Source organism: Microchirus variegatus (assembly GCF_963457635.1).
Source record: "Microchirus variegatus genome assembly, chromosome: 2".
Classification (NCBI taxonomy): domain Eukaryota; kingdom Metazoa; phylum Chordata; class Actinopteri; order Pleuronectiformes; family Soleidae; genus Microchirus; species Microchirus variegatus.
Genome location: NC_139803.1, coordinates 21,942,410 through 21,959,860, shown reverse-complemented (window position 1 = coordinate 21,959,860; position 17,451 = coordinate 21,942,410). Strand labels below are relative to the sequence as shown.

The window sequence follows — 17,451 nt, the reverse complement described above, 5'->3', positions numbered from 1 at the left end:
AAACTGCGTTCCGTCACACCGAAAAGTGAGAAACGGCAACTGTTTCAACAACAACAGTCTTTCTTTCTCTTTCTCTCTCGGACGCCATTGCTCACTGTAGCCAGAAGCACAACAACCTTGCGCAGCGACCCCTACTGATCGGGCGGGAAATTGCAGCGCGTGTCCGTCACCGACGCAGAAGTATAAAGGCTCGAGGCGTCTCCGTGGTGACGCAGTCGGACAACGCATTACGCAGTCGGAGAAGTATAATGTGGCCTTTAGTTTCTTTTTTTTTCGATACACATATAGTTTATCCTGCACTTTATTATCACTAATTGTTCTTTTTATCTTGGTGTCAATTGAGATGACTGCAAACAGGATACAGTATGACTGCGCTGCTGCTGTATAAACACAAACGCTCCCACAGTCAGGTCTGATAGTATTTCCACAAATAATTTTGCACTGCATTCTGTTCACAAAATTCAAATGGAAGCAGAAAAATAGCATCAACAAGTTTGTGCCTCACCATCACTGGATATTGTGTAAAGTGCAGGATAAGGGATGGATTTACGGTTTAGGTCAGATTAGGGAAGAGGCTTTGGCAAAAAAAATCTCTTCTTTCACATTTTTTTTTGCCTTTCTTTCCATACGAGTTCATCTCTGACATTTCTTCCTGCACATAATCCTCTTTGTCACTTCTAATTTCCAGTGCTGTCAAGAGCGGTTTAGTCTACCACCACCACCACCAACACCACCAGTGTAGTCTTTGGACAGTCCTATCCAATCTTCTATAAAACCCCATTTCCAGAAAAGCTGAGATTGGGACACTGTCTAAAAATGCAATAACAACTAAAATCTAGTTTTTTGACTCACTTGAACTATTATTTAACAGACAAAAGGAAAGCAATGCCTCTTACAAAGTGACAAACCACCTTTTCTTTTGATTACACTTTTTTTATTATTATTATTTGGAAATTGTAGATACTAACTGTTGCAGTTTTGCAAGTGGAATGACTTGCTGAAGGTATGTGGTCATAGTTTGATTAGTCTGATTCTCCTTATCCAAAAGGGTCACTTCCCAGTCTTATATAAAGTTCCTTAAAGGGATACTTGAGTAAAAGTTGAGGTCACTTACTCTTATATGACAATTACTGTACTTACAGGTAAGTATCAAAAGTCATTTTTGAGTTGTATTTCAACTGAGAGATTGTGGGTTCAATTCCTGCTAGTCTATATGTGCCCCTTGAGCAAGACACTTAACGCCATGTTGCAGCGTGTTAATGGTTATGAAAGACGTGAATCGACTTAGAAAAGCTCTATAAACTGTAAATTACCAACTCTTCTTCTTCTCTGATTTTATTTGATAGTAACAAGTACCAAAGATAGTTAGGGGAAATGGAGTGGAATTTATTTTGAATTTATTTATACTGTCCAGTGAACAGCTCCTATATAGATAAGAGTAACAGTTATATCAGGAGGGACAGCTCTTTTTAACAAACTGAATCAGGACACATATTCACCATCTTCCAAATAAGTTTCACACGTAGGGAGTGCACGTACGACTGCGTACAAATATAATAACATCATGCTACAAGACCAAAACCAAGCTGCAAATATAAACCATAAGATAAGAGGACATAAAATAGCATTCCTACCTGTTTTGAGGTGTATTCTGCGTCTCCCCGTTGCGTCAAACTCCTGCAGAACGGCCAATAATATCGTTATGGAATGTCCATCATTCGGTCACTTGTCATTCATCGTATTCCAGAGATACGTCATTCACGCCAGCTGCGCTAACGTTAGCACTAGCACTAGCACTAGCATTCACTTCTCGTGCTGCTCTCGGAGTCGACAGACCCTCTGCGGCTTGGATTTCGCTCTCTAGTTTAAAAAGCCTGGAAAATATTTAGCTTGTTTTCGTGTGTTCCCCGTGTCCATAACTTTCTTGTATACTATAATAAACACACGGAGTAAGTTAGCTAAATCATTGCCATTGCCAACGTCATGACGTCACATCCAATGCTCCGCCTGTCAACCAGGTATCCGCCAATCACCAGCCTTCAAATTAAATTGCGTCATTACGTTAGTGAGTGGGCGCAGCCAGAACAGACGAAAACCAACAATCATTCACGATTTGTGAGAGAGAGCGAGATCCTCCCAGTGGCATTGGCAGGTAGTGGCACCTCACTGGCACAGGCTCTGGCACTCTGTGGCAGGCTTTGTCACTAAAGAGCAAATGTTATGTTAAAATATTTTCATAATTGTATTTTGTATTAGTAATATTTCCAACACTGTCAGTGTCCATTGTCACTCTGTCACTGCTTAAGGTAACAAAGGATAAAAGTAATAGAAACACAGGGAAATATAAAATATAAGAATAGTACAATATGTACACTATTTTACATTCACATTTAAGCTATGGAACATATATTATTATTATACATATATATATTATATTTAGATAATATTAAGAAGTACAAAACATAGAGAAATCATGCAAAACTTTGTACACTAAAATAAGTAAACAAATAGTTGATTTTTCCCTAATACTTTTATTTTGTATTCATCATGATCCATGGAGGAAGTGACTGTCGTAATAACAAATGTGGCCCCGCCTTTATTGGCAGCTAGTCAAGGGAGGCGTTTCTGAACACCGAGCGGGTGTCAGTAAATGCCACGGAAAGGCCAGAAGTTGTCACAGGCCGTCACGGACTGCCAGTGAGGTGCCACTACCTGCCAATGCCACTGGGAGGATCTCGGTGCTGCTGCGATTTGTTCGCACGGTACGTACAGTACGTACAGGAATACGGCTGCCGATGTTTTTGTACAGAGTTTTGCGCACTTCAGCTGAGCATTACAGCCCAGTTTTATTTAACCAGGAAGCTTGTTAGACATGTGGAATTAACTCTGTACGCAGGAAGATATCCATATATAACACGAGCAACACTATTTCATCCAAAACACTCTACTAAATAAAATAAACGACAGCTCTGCCGAAATATGCAACTCCTACATACAGAGTTGATTTCACATGTCTAACGAGCTTCCTGGTTCTCGGCAGCTGTAAAAACCACTCCTGCCAAAAAAATGCACCCCTTGTTTATTTTATTTTGTAAAGCATTTAGGATAAAAATGGTGGTGGTCTTGTTATATTTGGGAGCATTTCTCTTGAATGAGGTGAATTTCATACACACCACATTCATTGTAGCAATAAAATATCAAATAGGGCAATTTTGGCATCTCCACAATAGAGCCCTGCCATATAATGCGCACTGTGTAGATCATCATGGGCTTAATGTTGTTTTAATTTCACATGGAACAATGTCATTGTGGAACCTTCCTGAACCATGTTACTTGTATAATGTATAATTCAGTCTTAAACTATGTTTCCAACTTTTTTTTTTTAGTGTGTTGCAAACACCACAATCTATTTATTTATCTTAAATACTTGCTAAATACAATCAGGTTTGTTTGTTTGTGTACTATTACCTGTTAAATAAAAGTTACAAGAATGACATATTTTAGTTTTTACTGTATTTTTTGAGAAAGTGTCCCAACTTTCTTTTATTCATGCATTTCTATGTATGCACTGTATGATCTTTTATTTATCATATATTATTGTGTATTTATTATCCCTGCTGCTGGTACGCAACCATTTGGGTGATATTCTATTCTATTCTAATCTGATTACTACAGTGAAATAATCTGATTTGACCTGAATATTCAACAACCAAACAAAGTGCGAGTGTCCTGCTCTTAAAGTTCATGAAGCTGCTATTTATCTATACACTACCGCCACCACGTGGTTACAAACACAACTGCCCACGCGTGAATGGCACATACTTGGACGGCACGCAAGTTGGTGGAAGTAAATAGAGGAGGAGAGGGAGCCTGCGTGTCTTTCTTTCCCCGTCACGTCGTTGCTTGTGTAGTTTTTTTTTTTAACACCAGCTGCTCTCACAACATCAGAGTTCATCTCCAAGGCTGTGCGCGTGACTCTGTCTGTGCGTGTGCACATCCACGCAATTCCTGTGCGCTCAGCAGCAGCAGCAGCAGCAGCAGTCAGTCTAATAGAGTGACCCCCCAGCACGCTGGTTAAAGGGAAGACAAGAGAGCTGAGTCAACGAATCACGAGCAGAAGGATGCAACAGTTGATGTGCGCAAGTTGCGCTGCAGTTTTGGTCTTTGGAGACGGAACATTGCGAGCGAGGAGGAGGATGGTGGCGACTTTGATCTGCGCGCAGGACGGAGCGGATGTTTTGTCGTGTTAAAAACCCACTTCATCAGTGACATTAACGGGAAATCAAAGAAAGATCTGTCACCCCCCCCCCCCCCCCCACTCCCAGTCTGAGATTCACTGCCCACACTTGCGCGTCTTTCCTCGCCTAAAACAATGGACACCGGGACACAAATGCATTCGCAGGGACTTGACGCTCCGCTGCTGGAATGGAGTTAAGGTGCGGGGTTATTGTGTGTGGTCTGCAGCGGTGAGTAGCAGCGCAGTGTGTCTGCACCAACATGCATCGGATTCTGCAGAGGAGGAGAGTGCGCAAGCTGCGCGTCGTGTGGGCTTCACTGGCGCTGCTGGCGCTGTCTCTGGCCGCGTGCAGCGCGCTGTTCACGGCGTGGACTTGGCGACAGACGCGGGACTTGTCCCAGTCCTTTAAGATCCTGCAGGACCGATTGGATCAGGTTTGTATAAAATAACACACACGCATCGTTTCTCTCTCTCTCTCTCTCTCTCTCTCTCTCTCTCTCTGTGTGTGTGTGGACATCACGCATATTTCGACCTGACAATATTTACTCGCTCCCAACTTTTACAGACCATCAAGTGTTTGTTATGTAACTTCGTCTGCGGCTGCGGTTACGGGAATCTTCGTGGGGGGTAAATGGAAAAATATGCAGGTCCACACTTCACCCCCTTCTCTCCTGCTATTGTATTGCACCATTTCTCTTCTCGGCACTTTTATTGCTTACCAATAATCACAGTCAAAGTGTGGACTCAGTGTGTTTGCGTGTGTGTGTGTGTGTGTGCCCTCTAGAGTTTAATTACCCATGGTGCCATGATGTGCTCCACTTTTATCTCAATTTACTGGAAAGCCTCAGCTATTTGGCATGTGTGCACTTAAGACCTAACTGGCTGCACTGAGGCTTGAGGCCTGAAAGAGGATAATGAAAAGTGTGGCAAGTGCAAACAGTGCGGACAGGGCCGTTTTAATGGAATCCGGGGGGGCCCACGGGCAAGGAAGACCATACGGGGGTGCTACATCCAACGCGGGCTGTCATGCGGTGCGCTTCTATGAGCCATTTGTGCTTAAAATCTGCTAAATGGAAGCACGGGAGAAGTTGCAAATGGGTGAAATGGAAGCAGTTAATGTGAATAAAAGAGGATGTTTAGTCAGAACTGTACTTGAAAATGGTGGATACAGTAGGAGGATGTGATAAGAAACCACCACATTCCTCCACTTAGGGTCAAATCCCATTTGCCCGTGGATCCATTAATACTTTTTTTTTGTTGTTCCTCGTACTCGACCTCACATTCCATTTCATAGCGGCGATTTCAGGATCGTCGTACAACCTCAAGCTGGTTCCCATGGTTACTGTCTTCTTTATTGTCTCCTTTTACTGAAACTAGAGTACAGCATCAACTGAAATGTGTGGATGACAAACGAGGCAAACATTATTTGATAAGTAATAATAAGTTGAAGCAGCTATCAGCAGCTATAGCCACTCTTTATTTGCATGACATTTTAACGGAAACCTGGCTATGGTCACTGCAAAAGTGAAAGATATACAGATATAATATATTATATTATTTTTTTGGTCCTCGTAGGTGGACATTTGTATCAAAACTTTGCACATGTTGCACCTGTGCAGGAACAAAAGGATAAATATATTCTCATATTCTCCGACAATAACTCTAACCATATGTAGTACCTCAAAAGACCTACAGGGCGGCGCAGTTTGTGTTCCGTTACCGCTAACAACCAACAATTTTTTCTGCTGCTACAATTTAAACCACTTCACTTTGCATCAATAAAGCGATATTGTCGCTTTGGACTGTTCTTCGGGGGGCCTTATTTTATTTTAGCTCGGGGGGGGGGGCATGGGAATTGCCTCTTTTGTCTAGTCTTGTTGCAACGCCCCTGTCTACATCATGCCCCTCCTTTGTTTTTTGCAGACATCAGCCCTAAATCCTGTGCGGTCTTATTGTGCAAAGTGCACTTTAAAAAAAATAAAAAAAGCGTCTTGCACTTGCAGCGAACGTGAATGTGAAGACTCCAGGACGAGGTTGCATCACAAGACAAAAAAAAAAAAAAAAGATTTCTTAAAGCAGCCAAAAGGAGCTGATGGAAATTCTTCTGGTTGTCTGTGCTTTACAAAACCAGGTTGCACTGGATTTGAGATCAGGGCGACAGTGGATTGGCTGTGTATCATGTTGACAGACACACACACACACACTGAGAGCTTCTCTCTCACGCACACATATACAAACACCCCAAAACTGGACACGTGGAGTGTTGATGCTGGAGACCTTCCCATGGGGCCCCCCGTTCGGTCCATTTGACCGTTGGCCAACTCCTGATGAGAGCCAGTGAGTGAAATGTCTGGAGAGCGAGGAGCAACTCGCTGCCGACATTTCCACAGTAGCAGTAAATTTAAAACACACTTTTCCCTGAGCCACTTCTCCGCTTACTCCATATAGTCGGCCTCCCTGGGTCACTCAGGCGGAGAAAACCCCGGCCAAGAATTTAAAACGTTGCTGCTTTGAGAAAACTAATTTCTTAATGAAAACAGGAGGAGTAAAGACATGCGAGGAATGCAAAGCACTAAAAATATTAGGTGTCGCAACCAGCGGGTCGGTGAGGAAGTGGTGGACTTATTCTAAAGCTATAGTTGAGGCAGCAGGAGCCAGGAGACTGGAAAAGATGAGCCCTGTTTATGTGGCTGAATGGCTGGAAGAGGCCGCGCGGGATCTGAGCCAGAACAAAGTCAAAACAAACCTGTTGGACTCCTCTTAACAGAGCGTTTTTTTTTTTTTTTCTCCCTCTCTTGACAGGTGAACACACAGAGGAAAGCTATTGTTCAGCTCATTCTGGAGAAGAGAGAGCTGCTGGTGGGGCACAGAGTGAAGAGAGACGGTACTGCAAGATCACACGTCTGTTTTTTGCTGCCGATATGTGTGCCGTTCTGTGCCCGTTTCAGTCGTCCAAATCACCACAGACACAATATACTTACCGACTGCACTCTGTTGTTTTTCTGGGAAGGACATTTAACACAAAGCGCTCGCCAGTCTTGGCCCCGCATGCCCACTATGGTCAGGTCTCGTGGGTTCGCAGTTCGCTACCCACTGCTAAAAGTTGACACAGGAAAAAGTAGGCAGCTGGATGACTGTTCCAGAAATTACAGGTCTGACCAGAACAGCCTCCGAGCCCAGAAAACCAGCTGGCGCGAGAGCGAGGCCTTGTTGCACGCTTTTGGGCAATGAAATAGATTCTTTTTTTTTTTTTCTTTTTTTTCCTTGAGCACACGACTGACACGGCTATGATTTGTTGTGAAAGCGGTGATATTTGATGACCTATCATTGCTGTATTTATAGCCTCTGCTTGCGTCACCATCACGGGATTACTCGGTCGTTCACATCTTGTCCAACAGTGAACCTTGAAGTCTGCTCAGTTTTAGACATGGGGGGGGGGGTTGAACATCCAAATTTTGACAAAAGGATTCGTTTAGAGGACTAGCCTGTCGCGCCAAAGCTTCCTGCACGTACTGACTTTTTTTTTTTGTGTAACTGATATCTGGATTTGTCCTCCAAAATGCATTAAACAGTGTTCAGAAACAGCTTTTTTCAGTTTGTGGAAAAGTGACCGCCGTGGTGGTGGTGCAGCGTTTCAGCAGCAGGACACTGTTGTTATGTTCTCTCCCAAAGACTGACAGCAAGGAAAACGTGTCCAGCCTGAGGGCTTCGCGCTCACTCGTCCACAGGGTCACCCACCTGTGAGTTATTTTAGCAGGGACTTAATATTCCTGGACGATGGCAGCGGTGGAACCATAAAGTATGTATTTCACAGTTCATACTGTATTAGAGTTACAGTATATCTGTGTTTGAAAAAGAGAAATAAAAAAATTAAAACTCTCCGTAGGCCAGATTGGCTAAAAAGGCTAAAATAAACTTTTAGCGAGTAACAAGAGCAGGCGTTCTCTTCAGCTCTGTCCTTTTTAAGTGTTGTCTTTTATTTATTGTATGTTTTTGAGCAGGGGCCACCGCTTCACTCTTAATCAACCTAAAATAGGTCAGAGAGCAGCCAAAGACCTTTTCAACCCAGCACTTCATTTCTCTTTATTCAGGGATTTTTTTTGTCCCTCTGGATCCACTTTCCTCGCGTCCGTCTCGTCTTTTTCTGCCCCAACATTACTTTGCATCTTCTTAGATGACTTAGACCAGCTGGCACTGAGATTAGTCTTGATAGGGGAAAAAAGAAAAAAGAAAAAAAGTCAGAGGCGCACACTTTCTGAAAATAACAGTTTGAGGAAATATATTGAAGCACGTGAAAGGAAATCCTTTGCCCATCTGGTAGCTGTGTTAAAAAAAAGAGGCAGGTTGAGCCTGAATGGCTGCAAATTAACACACTGTTATTAGACAGATACAGATGGTAATGATTGTTTTATCAAAAAAAAAAAAAAAAAGCCACAGACGTTATTTTCTTTGCCGGTCAATCTCATATTCTGTCTCTCTTTGCCTTCTGAAGGGGGGACATTTCGAGGCAGGAATGGGAATGGAAAGAAAGCAGCGTCTCATTTTGAGAGTAAGTAGCTTGGCAGATCCCTTATAGCCGTCTCATGTGGCATCTGCTGAAGTGGTTTCAATCCTATAGCCCTATACGATTGCACCCATAAAATCTTAATTGACTTTCCCCTTCTCTTTCTCTTTCAATGTCTCTTTCACTTTCCACCAGTAACCAAAGTCTCCTCTCAGCAAGGTAAGGGTCGTAAAAATGAAGGATGGAGGGTAATCTGTGAAACTGTCATGTGTGAGATGAATAACCGTGTGTGTGTGTGTGTGTGTGTGTCAGTGGGAGAAGGTGGTGTGATAAAGGGCTGGGAAGAGAGGACATTGAATATGAGTAAAGCGGTGAGGTATAACAAGGATCTCGGTACCTTCACGGTGGAGAAAGCGGGCGTCTACTTCCTGTTTTGCCAGGTGAGTGAGAGCTTCTTCAAGGCCCGATTTTCACTTAAAGGTCCAGTATGTAAGACGGAGTGACATCGAATGCTGTGTTCCAGTTTTCATACAAATGTACATGCGTGAGAAGACGCAGATTTCGTGGCGATGATCGTAATGGAGGAGAAACACACATATCATTTGTGTGTGTGGGGACTCGGGGACACACATCTCTTGTAGAAACATCTGCAGATGTTCAACTGCAGGCGTATCGTCCAAATACAGGCGTCTTGTCCAACTACAGGCATACCGTCCAACTACAGGCCTTCCGTCCAACTACAGGCGCTTTGTCCAACTACAGGCCTTCAGTCCAACTACAGGCGCTTTGTCCAATTGCAGGCGTTCCGTCCTACTGCAGGCGTTTCATTCAACTGCAGGCGTTTCTTCCTACTACAGTTGGTTTGTCCAACTACAGGCTTTTCATCCAACTACTGGCGTTCCGTCCAACTGCAGGCTTTTTCGTCCAACTACAGGTATTTCATCCTACTACAGGCGTTTCGTCCAACTACAGGCGTTCCCCAATTACAGGTGTTTTGTCCAACTGCAGGCGTTTCGTCCTACTACAGGCGTAAGTGCAAAAAGTGATCTGAAATCCAGTTCAGATTGGTCAGCCCAGTATACAACTACAGCCATTCGGTCCAACGACAGCCGTTTCTTCCAACAACAGACATTCCGTCAAACTACAGGCGTTCCCCAACTACAGGCGTTTTGTCATGGTGAAACTAGCCAAATTGTGTCCGGCTCCGGATGGCGTGGTGAAAAACCACACACGGTTTCATCTCTGCATCCTCAAGAGATAGAGCGCAACAATGTGTCTGATATTAGCCATGGTTGATGTCTAAAACAAAAGAAATGCCCGTTACTTCTGTCTTCTCTCACGGCCAAAATACGCTGAAGTCTGGAAATTTGCGTCATTGGTGACACAAATGCACAAACATGCACTAAAGTGATCGGGGTCAGACCTACTGCGTTCTGTGTCCTTGGAGAATTCCTATTTTAACACCAGTGTTCACGTAAGCGTAGACCCCTCCTTCCTTTCTCTTGAACTACAGTGGCCCTCACATATCACCAAAGATTTAATCCACCTTTGTTTGCCAAGTAAGCTTCTGCTTCAAATTGAAACGCAAGCTTTGTCTGGTTTGTAAGTTTGGACCGCAGTAGAAACATGGCGGCCTCCGTAAAGCAAGGGCCTTCCAGAAAATAATACTAAATTATTTTAAGGCGACAAAAATGGTGATTTCAAAGTGATAGCCATATAAACATACCGCTCGTTTGGATTCTAGGTTGACTTTCAGCCAATAAACCCTTCTAATTGTCACACACTGGACCATTAAAGCTGCATATGTATATTTTTTTGTACGTGTAATTTATGTATTGGAGTAGGGACATTGCGTATTAATCATCTTCAAGTACAGTGCATGCACTAAAAGGTGAGAACAATACAAAAACATCATCATCAAATGAGGAGAAGCAGCAAAAAGGTGTAAAGGTCACCTTGTTGGGATAAAACCACATCAGATGAGTCACCTTTTTTAAGTATCTTTAAGCTCATTGTTTTGGTAATCCACCCTGCAGCTTTCAAAGTTTGGCTCACGCTGTTCTCATCAGCGTCATGACTCATGTTCAGCTGTTTTTCAGCGAAACGCATCACAATTAAACCACTGTGCACGATCTGCCCAGCAGCAAATGGCGAATAGACAAACTTAGCTTAACTAAGTATTGAACACTGTGGAGCTTTTAGCGCCTTAAAAGGTGGGGATTTTGACAGAGAGACGAAAAAAAAGGGCTCATGGCAAAGTGGATATTAAACTACAGTTATTACTTGAAGATTCAGGACTTGTAGTGCTGCCCCCATGTGGTCATAAAACAATTACTCCAAATTAAATGATAGATTTACATATATAATTCTTTGTAAGAGAAATTTCTTTCAAAAGTTATGTGGACTTTCAGTGGAATAAAAAAAAAAAGATTAAAATTTTTGGAGAACGACAAAAATGTTTTGCTCGTTAATCTGTTTTCCATATTCCCTGAGGTGAAGTGATGCAAAAAACAGAGTCATATTTGAAGCTCAAGCGACTGAATTCTTGTGGTAAAGCAGGTCAAGTGTAACTGTTTTTAAAAAAAAACGTTCACATTATTGGGTTCTGTTGGGGTCACGTAGCCGGAGAAAATGCAGCCAAAAAGCAAATCAGCAGATAGCAGAACTTTGAAAATGAAATCTGAATTTTAGATGTTCATTTGTCTTTGCTCTCTTTCCACCAGGTGTTGTTCAACGAGCAGCAGACTCCGTATGTGAAGCTGGATGTGGTGACCACAGGTCAGAGGCCTCAGAAGCTGCAGTGCATAGAGGGCTACGCGACGACCCCGTCTGCAGGGCCGCACGCCTTCCACTTCGTGAAGTCCTGCCAGGTGTCCGGCCTTCTGAGGCTGGACAAAGGCACGGAGCTGCAGGCCATCACAGGCTCATCCTTCAGACTCCACACTGTAGGCAGTCCCTCCGCCTCACCTCACGTCTTCAGCATCTTCAAAGTCAACTGAGACCTGGTCCGGGAGTGCGACAGAACTGTGTTCTTGTGCGGATGAGATTTTTTTTTTGTTAATCCCCCTCCTGTGGTAAAAAAAACAGTGATAAGCAGTCGAGGGCATCAGCTGCTTCCTCGCAGACGTTCATTTGAAAGACGAGTCATTTGACATTTTGTGGAAGTTGTTGTGGAGATTTTCTCTGGACGCTGGTGCCGTTTTTGGAACGCATAGCACAAGACTTTTGGATTAAAACCAAGACCCAAAGTGGACATAAAGGCCTCCATGAATGTCTGCCAGGAGAACACACGAGATGGAAGCCGTTCTGAACATAAAGGGCTTCACCAACAAAAGAAAAAAAAAGAAAAAAAAAGAAAGGATGTTCATCTTAGCCTTCGTATCATGTAACAAATTGTGCTTACACTGTCTTTATAAGACTGACAGTAAAGCTGTGCATGCACCTTTCACTTTTATATCACCGGTTGCCTCAAGAAGCTGAGAGCACATCTGCAAGCGTCAGATCTCGACACTATTAAAGCCTACATCACACAACACAGTGTCTTTGAGTGGGTGTATGTGAAATATAATGAATCAAACTGTTCATGTTTATACTGATTTTATGCCCATGTGCTGTTTGAGTGCACATTTTTTTATTAGATACCTTTTATTATAATATACGTCGCACACATTTTTTACATGTGTGCATTTCAACTACGTTGTATGTTGGCAAAGAAAGTGGAACTTTTTTTTCAAAAAAAGGATGTGAATTTGTGCTCTTTTCTACGGTCAAATCTGATTGTATTTTTTTACACATTTGTATACTTGGCTTTACTTTTGAAAAGTATGTGTACGAGTAATTGACGTCTAAAGCCCTAAATATAGCCTTGTCTTTCTTTTTTTTCTGACTTTATCTATTTAATGTTGCAACCACCACCACCGCGTGCATGCCCATGGGAAAATCATAACGTTACGTTATGATTTTGTCATATTATTTTTGGAAAGCCCGAATATATTCGTGGCTACAAAGTGAAAACTGATATTGAACATTACAGACTTTGTATTAAAACAAATGAAGAGTGTGGGGATTTTTATGATTATGATTAAAATAGCTCTTTAACGTCGAAGTGGAGGGGGAAAAAAAGTAGTACATTTACAGAAATCAACACTTGTCACTCACATTTATGGTCCAAATTGCCCAATACTTTGATTTATAAGCATATATTTACAAGACTAATGAAATAAGTTACAGATGTAGGCCACTGAACAGTTCTAGCACGGCTCGGCTTGACACTACTTGCTTTTTTTTTTGCTAAAATGTGACGTCAACAAACTGATTGGTCAGAGAGTGTCGTCACTGGAGTCATGAGCGCGACGTGCGACAAACCGAACAACTGTAGATCAGTTTAAAAAGACTTAAAAATCCCGAAAACGTGCGTTAATCTCCAACATTTAGCGAGGACATTTCTTAAAATCTCAATATTTAACAGAGGAGTCTGATGATTTAGCGCTAAGAACTGCTTTGCCCGTCACTAGTTTGTGCGTGATGTGTATAAAAGGACATGTTGGGGCTAATTAGCAAGGGTTCGAAAAAAATGCTAACATGCCAAACATCACCATTTTAGCCTTATAACTAAAGCTAATGTTAGCAATTAGCATCACTGTGACTGAGTGCGTGTACTGAGTAGCGATTAGAGTTGTTTTGCTATCCAGTGTCACACAGCAAAGGGACAATTTCATAAACATTAATGCCTTTATTATTATTAAAAATACGTCTGGTGTATTTAGTGACAGTGCCATTAAGAACTGCTTTACTCATCACTAGTTTGTGCGTGTTGTGTATAAAAGGACATTGTGGGGCTAATTAGCGAGGGTTCAAAAAATTCTAACATGCCAAACATCACCATTTTAGCCTTATAACTAAAGCTAATGTTAGCAATTAGCATCACTGTGACTGGGTGTGTGTACTGAGTAGTGATTAGCATTGTTTTGCTATCCAGTGTCACACAGCAAAGGGACAATTTCATAAACATTAATGCCTTTATTATTATTAAAAATATGTAGCAAGTCCTTACATAATTCTAATCTCCAGTGGTCTGTCGCAACGTTAGCTGCACTTTTGGTGCTAATAGCAAACGTGAGCACATTGTAAACACTGTGACTGACATCGTGGCAGCACGCTTACTTAGCACAGCATTAGCGTCAGAGAGAGGCTAGCAAGACAAACTACATTAAAGCTGAGTTTAAGCGTCATTTTGGAGTATGAGTTGCAACTGCATATATACGTCAAAATAGTAATCAAAGAGTGAATGTATGCAACAGTTACAGCGTGTTTAAGTGAATTTGTTATCTTACTCTCACATTTTATTAATTTATACTTCAAACGTACTACTTACGTTTGTCCTGTCTTTATTTTTTTCTGTTAAATTCTGCTTTCTGAGTTTGTTTGTGTGATACATCACATCAGTGACTGCATGTTTCTGTTGTCAGTACAGAGGATGTTGACGTTATTCTTTAGGGGGGGAAAAAAGACAGTGTATGCCGAGTATGGCAACACCACTGGGACAAACAACATTACAGCGGAGTTCGCTCATCATCGCTCTTGCAACAATCAATCTGTGCGATCCTCGTTTTCATTTAAAGTGGCTTTATTGGCGTGAGCGATCCATTTCGCCAAGGCAATTGTGCAAAGAGGGCAAAAACAAAAACACTAATGTGGTTTGTCAAAGTGGTGGACCATACTTAGCTGTCCGAGATGACGGTTCAGCGCAAACCGGGCCCGAGCCACAAATTGGATAGTGACAGGCCCGACTGTGCCTTAACGTCAGAAATGAAGGGCTTGGTGACATGACCGAAGCACAACTGTAGGCAACGATGGGAAACAGCGCGACATGGAAAAACCTAAGACTTCAGTCGAAAATATACTTAAAATCCAAAGCCGTGTCACAATCGTTTGGTCAACGTTTTGTTTCTTAGTCGCACGAAACAAGGCAAAACGGACCCGTCTTCATTTGTTAACCCTGTTTTCCGTCTTCTTCTTCTTCTGCTGCTGCTGCTCTTTGTAACATTTCCTGACACAATACAAACAGTGTGTATTTCTAGAAGTGGGTTTCAGCACTCCTACTCCTTGTTTATAAGTAGTTTTTTTGTGGACGGGGCCACATTGGTTTCTCCTCAGCACTTTACTGCAGAGAACATGGTCTTTTTTAATTAGTGCCAACCAGTTTGTGTGTGTGTTTTTTTTAAAGTGTAGAGACAGTGGACACACATCCTGTTTGATTTCCTCATCGTTTTCCTCTTCCCTTTTATGCACACACACACACGCACACGCGCGCACACACACACACACACACACACACACACACACACACACACACACACACACACACACACACACACACACACACACACACACACACACACACACACACACACACACACACACCAGCAGACATCTAAATTTTCACTTCCTAAATCTGAACCTGAACCACATTGCTCAAAGGCTCGGAGGAAAAACATGCATAGTCCGTCCTCCTCCATCACCCCCACACACTTCGCTGTGCTGATTCCTTTTTTTAATTTAAATGTCAAAGTTTATTACCACCTCGGAAAATCTTGTGAAGTCGCGTGAAGAGGTTTTCTGTAAAAAAAAAAAAAAAAAAGACGATGATGATGTATGCCATGCCTGCTCTGGACATTTATTTCTTACTATTCCTTTTCAACTTCCCTCATCATTAATGTTTAAATAAACCTTTTTCGTTGTTTTTGGAAAAGTTGTACTTTTGATTTTCTTAAGTGTCTGAATCAAAAATAACCAAATGTTAATAGTAATGACTCCACAGGTAATTATCACGCTGCAGTTCTCCTTCGCTCTACAGAGCCTTTTTTTTATGTCTTCCAGCAAACCTATGTGGGTTTCACTGCCAGCAACTTTATTTATTTGGTTGTCCCGCACTGTTCTCAGCAGTGCTGTGCAGAGCACTTTGCAGGCAGCTCGTCTGAAGCAGACGATGAATAGGTTACCTGCATTGCGTTAAAAGCACTTTATTAGGAACGCCGAATTGATTCCTTGTTTATGCAAAAACATCTAATCAGCGACGATTGCTGACGTGCTGACGTTTAAACAAAGCCTATGACTGACCAAGAAAGGTGAGCGTAGTGATTTGGAATGTGTCATTGCGGTCGTCGGTCGGACTATTTCAGAAACTGCTGATCTACGGGTTTTTCACACATAATTATCTCTTAGGGTTTACAGGAAAAAAGAGAAGGTATCCAGTGGGCAGCAGAGGTAAGAGGCCAGAGTGATTCAAAACATTTTTTTAAAAAGATGAGTTTGACCACACCTGGGGCTACTCCTGGTGGCCGATTCCCAGTAGATCAGCAGTTTATTTAAAGGTGCCATATGTAAGAATGTGGCCAAAAACGGTTACTACATTCAAATTCAAAACCAACGTCTTTTAGGTTTCGATTTCTGACGTAACTGGCAACCCGTGGTTGCTCGGCAGCTGAGACTCTACTGACTGCAATGATTGGTAGACGGCGGTAGGTGGCGCCACATGCCAAAACATGATTTCAAAACATAAACATGATTTGCAGTCTGCAAAATATATTTTTTAATGCAAATATTTTGGCTGTACTGTTGTTGTTGGTGAGTTCAGTTTGTTATATGAACATTATTCCTGAGTCTCTGTGACATTTTAGGAGGATTTTATGGCCAGTTGCTTTAGATTTATTACATAATGCACCTTTAATCGTAAAAGTTCAAAATCAATTAAATCGCCTTTATACCTCATTCCAATGCTCGGTTTGAACTTCAGCAGCTCATCTTCACCACGTCTACATTACTATCGGGGTAGAGTTGCTGCCATGTGATTTGTTGATTGCATTCAGGGGCCTGAGCAAAACAAAACCCCAAGACATCATATGAATAATGAGCTTTTATTTCAGAATTTCTGTTTTGCTTTTTAATGTTTTGCTACACAGATTTTTGTTTTTAAAGGGCCAGTGTGTAATTTAACCCCCTGATTTGACGCTAATTTTGCCCCAATGCCTGACTTTGAAATAAAATGCCAAGAAATGGGCAGAGAGCTGCGAGTGAGAGGTGGAGATGGAGGGGGTGAGGGAGTGTTCTTTCCAATAAAAAGTGCTTTGAAAGTGCAAATACTTTTCCTGCCTGATTTTAATCTCAGAGTTCAGACTTTTTTTCACCTGAAAAGAACTGGTTTAAGGTTTTTTATACGCTTAATTAACTCTCATCCACCCATTCATCTACAACCACTTCGTCCTGCACATGAGGGTCAACATCGGGCTAAAGGTGGGGTACGCACTGGACATGTCACCAGTCCATCACAGGGACACATTAGAGACAAACAACCATCCACTCTCACACGCACACCTACGGTCAATTTAGAGTGACCAATTTGCCTAATCCCAAAATCACATGTTTTTGGACTGAGGCAGGAAACCAGAGAACCCACAGAAAACCCACGCACACACTTTATTTTAACAATGTTGCTCACATTTTCCTACGCTTTGTCATTTTAAGTTTGATGAATTCCTTCACATCATGCACGTGTTGAATATGCAGTGAAGGAGCATTTCGCCAAATCACTTTATATTTCACTCACAATCGGGTCGTCAGTGAGCACTTAATGGGAGTTGACATAATCTGCAGTTTGGATCACAACGCGGAGATAACAGTAAACTGTCGAGTGTCATCGATCAGTCCTGTA

The 17,451-nt window shown here is 42.2% G+C and overlaps 1 protein-coding gene across 2 annotated transcripts; it reads left to right on the top strand.

Moving 5' to 3' along the window:
* The first annotated feature begins 4,425 nt into the window (after positions 1-4,425).
* tnfsf12 (TNF superfamily member 12) lies at positions 4,426-13,037 on the top strand. Of its 2 annotated transcripts, XM_083902530.1 has the most exons (6): positions 4,426-4,671; positions 7,040-7,121; positions 8,730-8,786; positions 8,937-8,960; positions 9,054-9,181; positions 11,465-13,037. In XM_083902530.1, the coding sequence occupies exons 1-6, from the start codon at positions 4,498-4,500 to the stop codon at positions 11,738-11,740; spliced, it is 741 nt and encodes a 246-aa protein (XP_083758656.1). In that variant the 5' UTR covers positions 4,426-4,497; the 3' UTR covers positions 11,741-13,037. The 2 variants fall into 2 exon arrangements, with proteins under 2 accessions (XP_083758656.1, XP_083758655.1); XM_083902529.1 differs by having other exon boundaries at positions 8,937-9,181.
* The last annotated feature ends 4,414 nt before the right edge of the window (positions 13,038-17,451 follow it).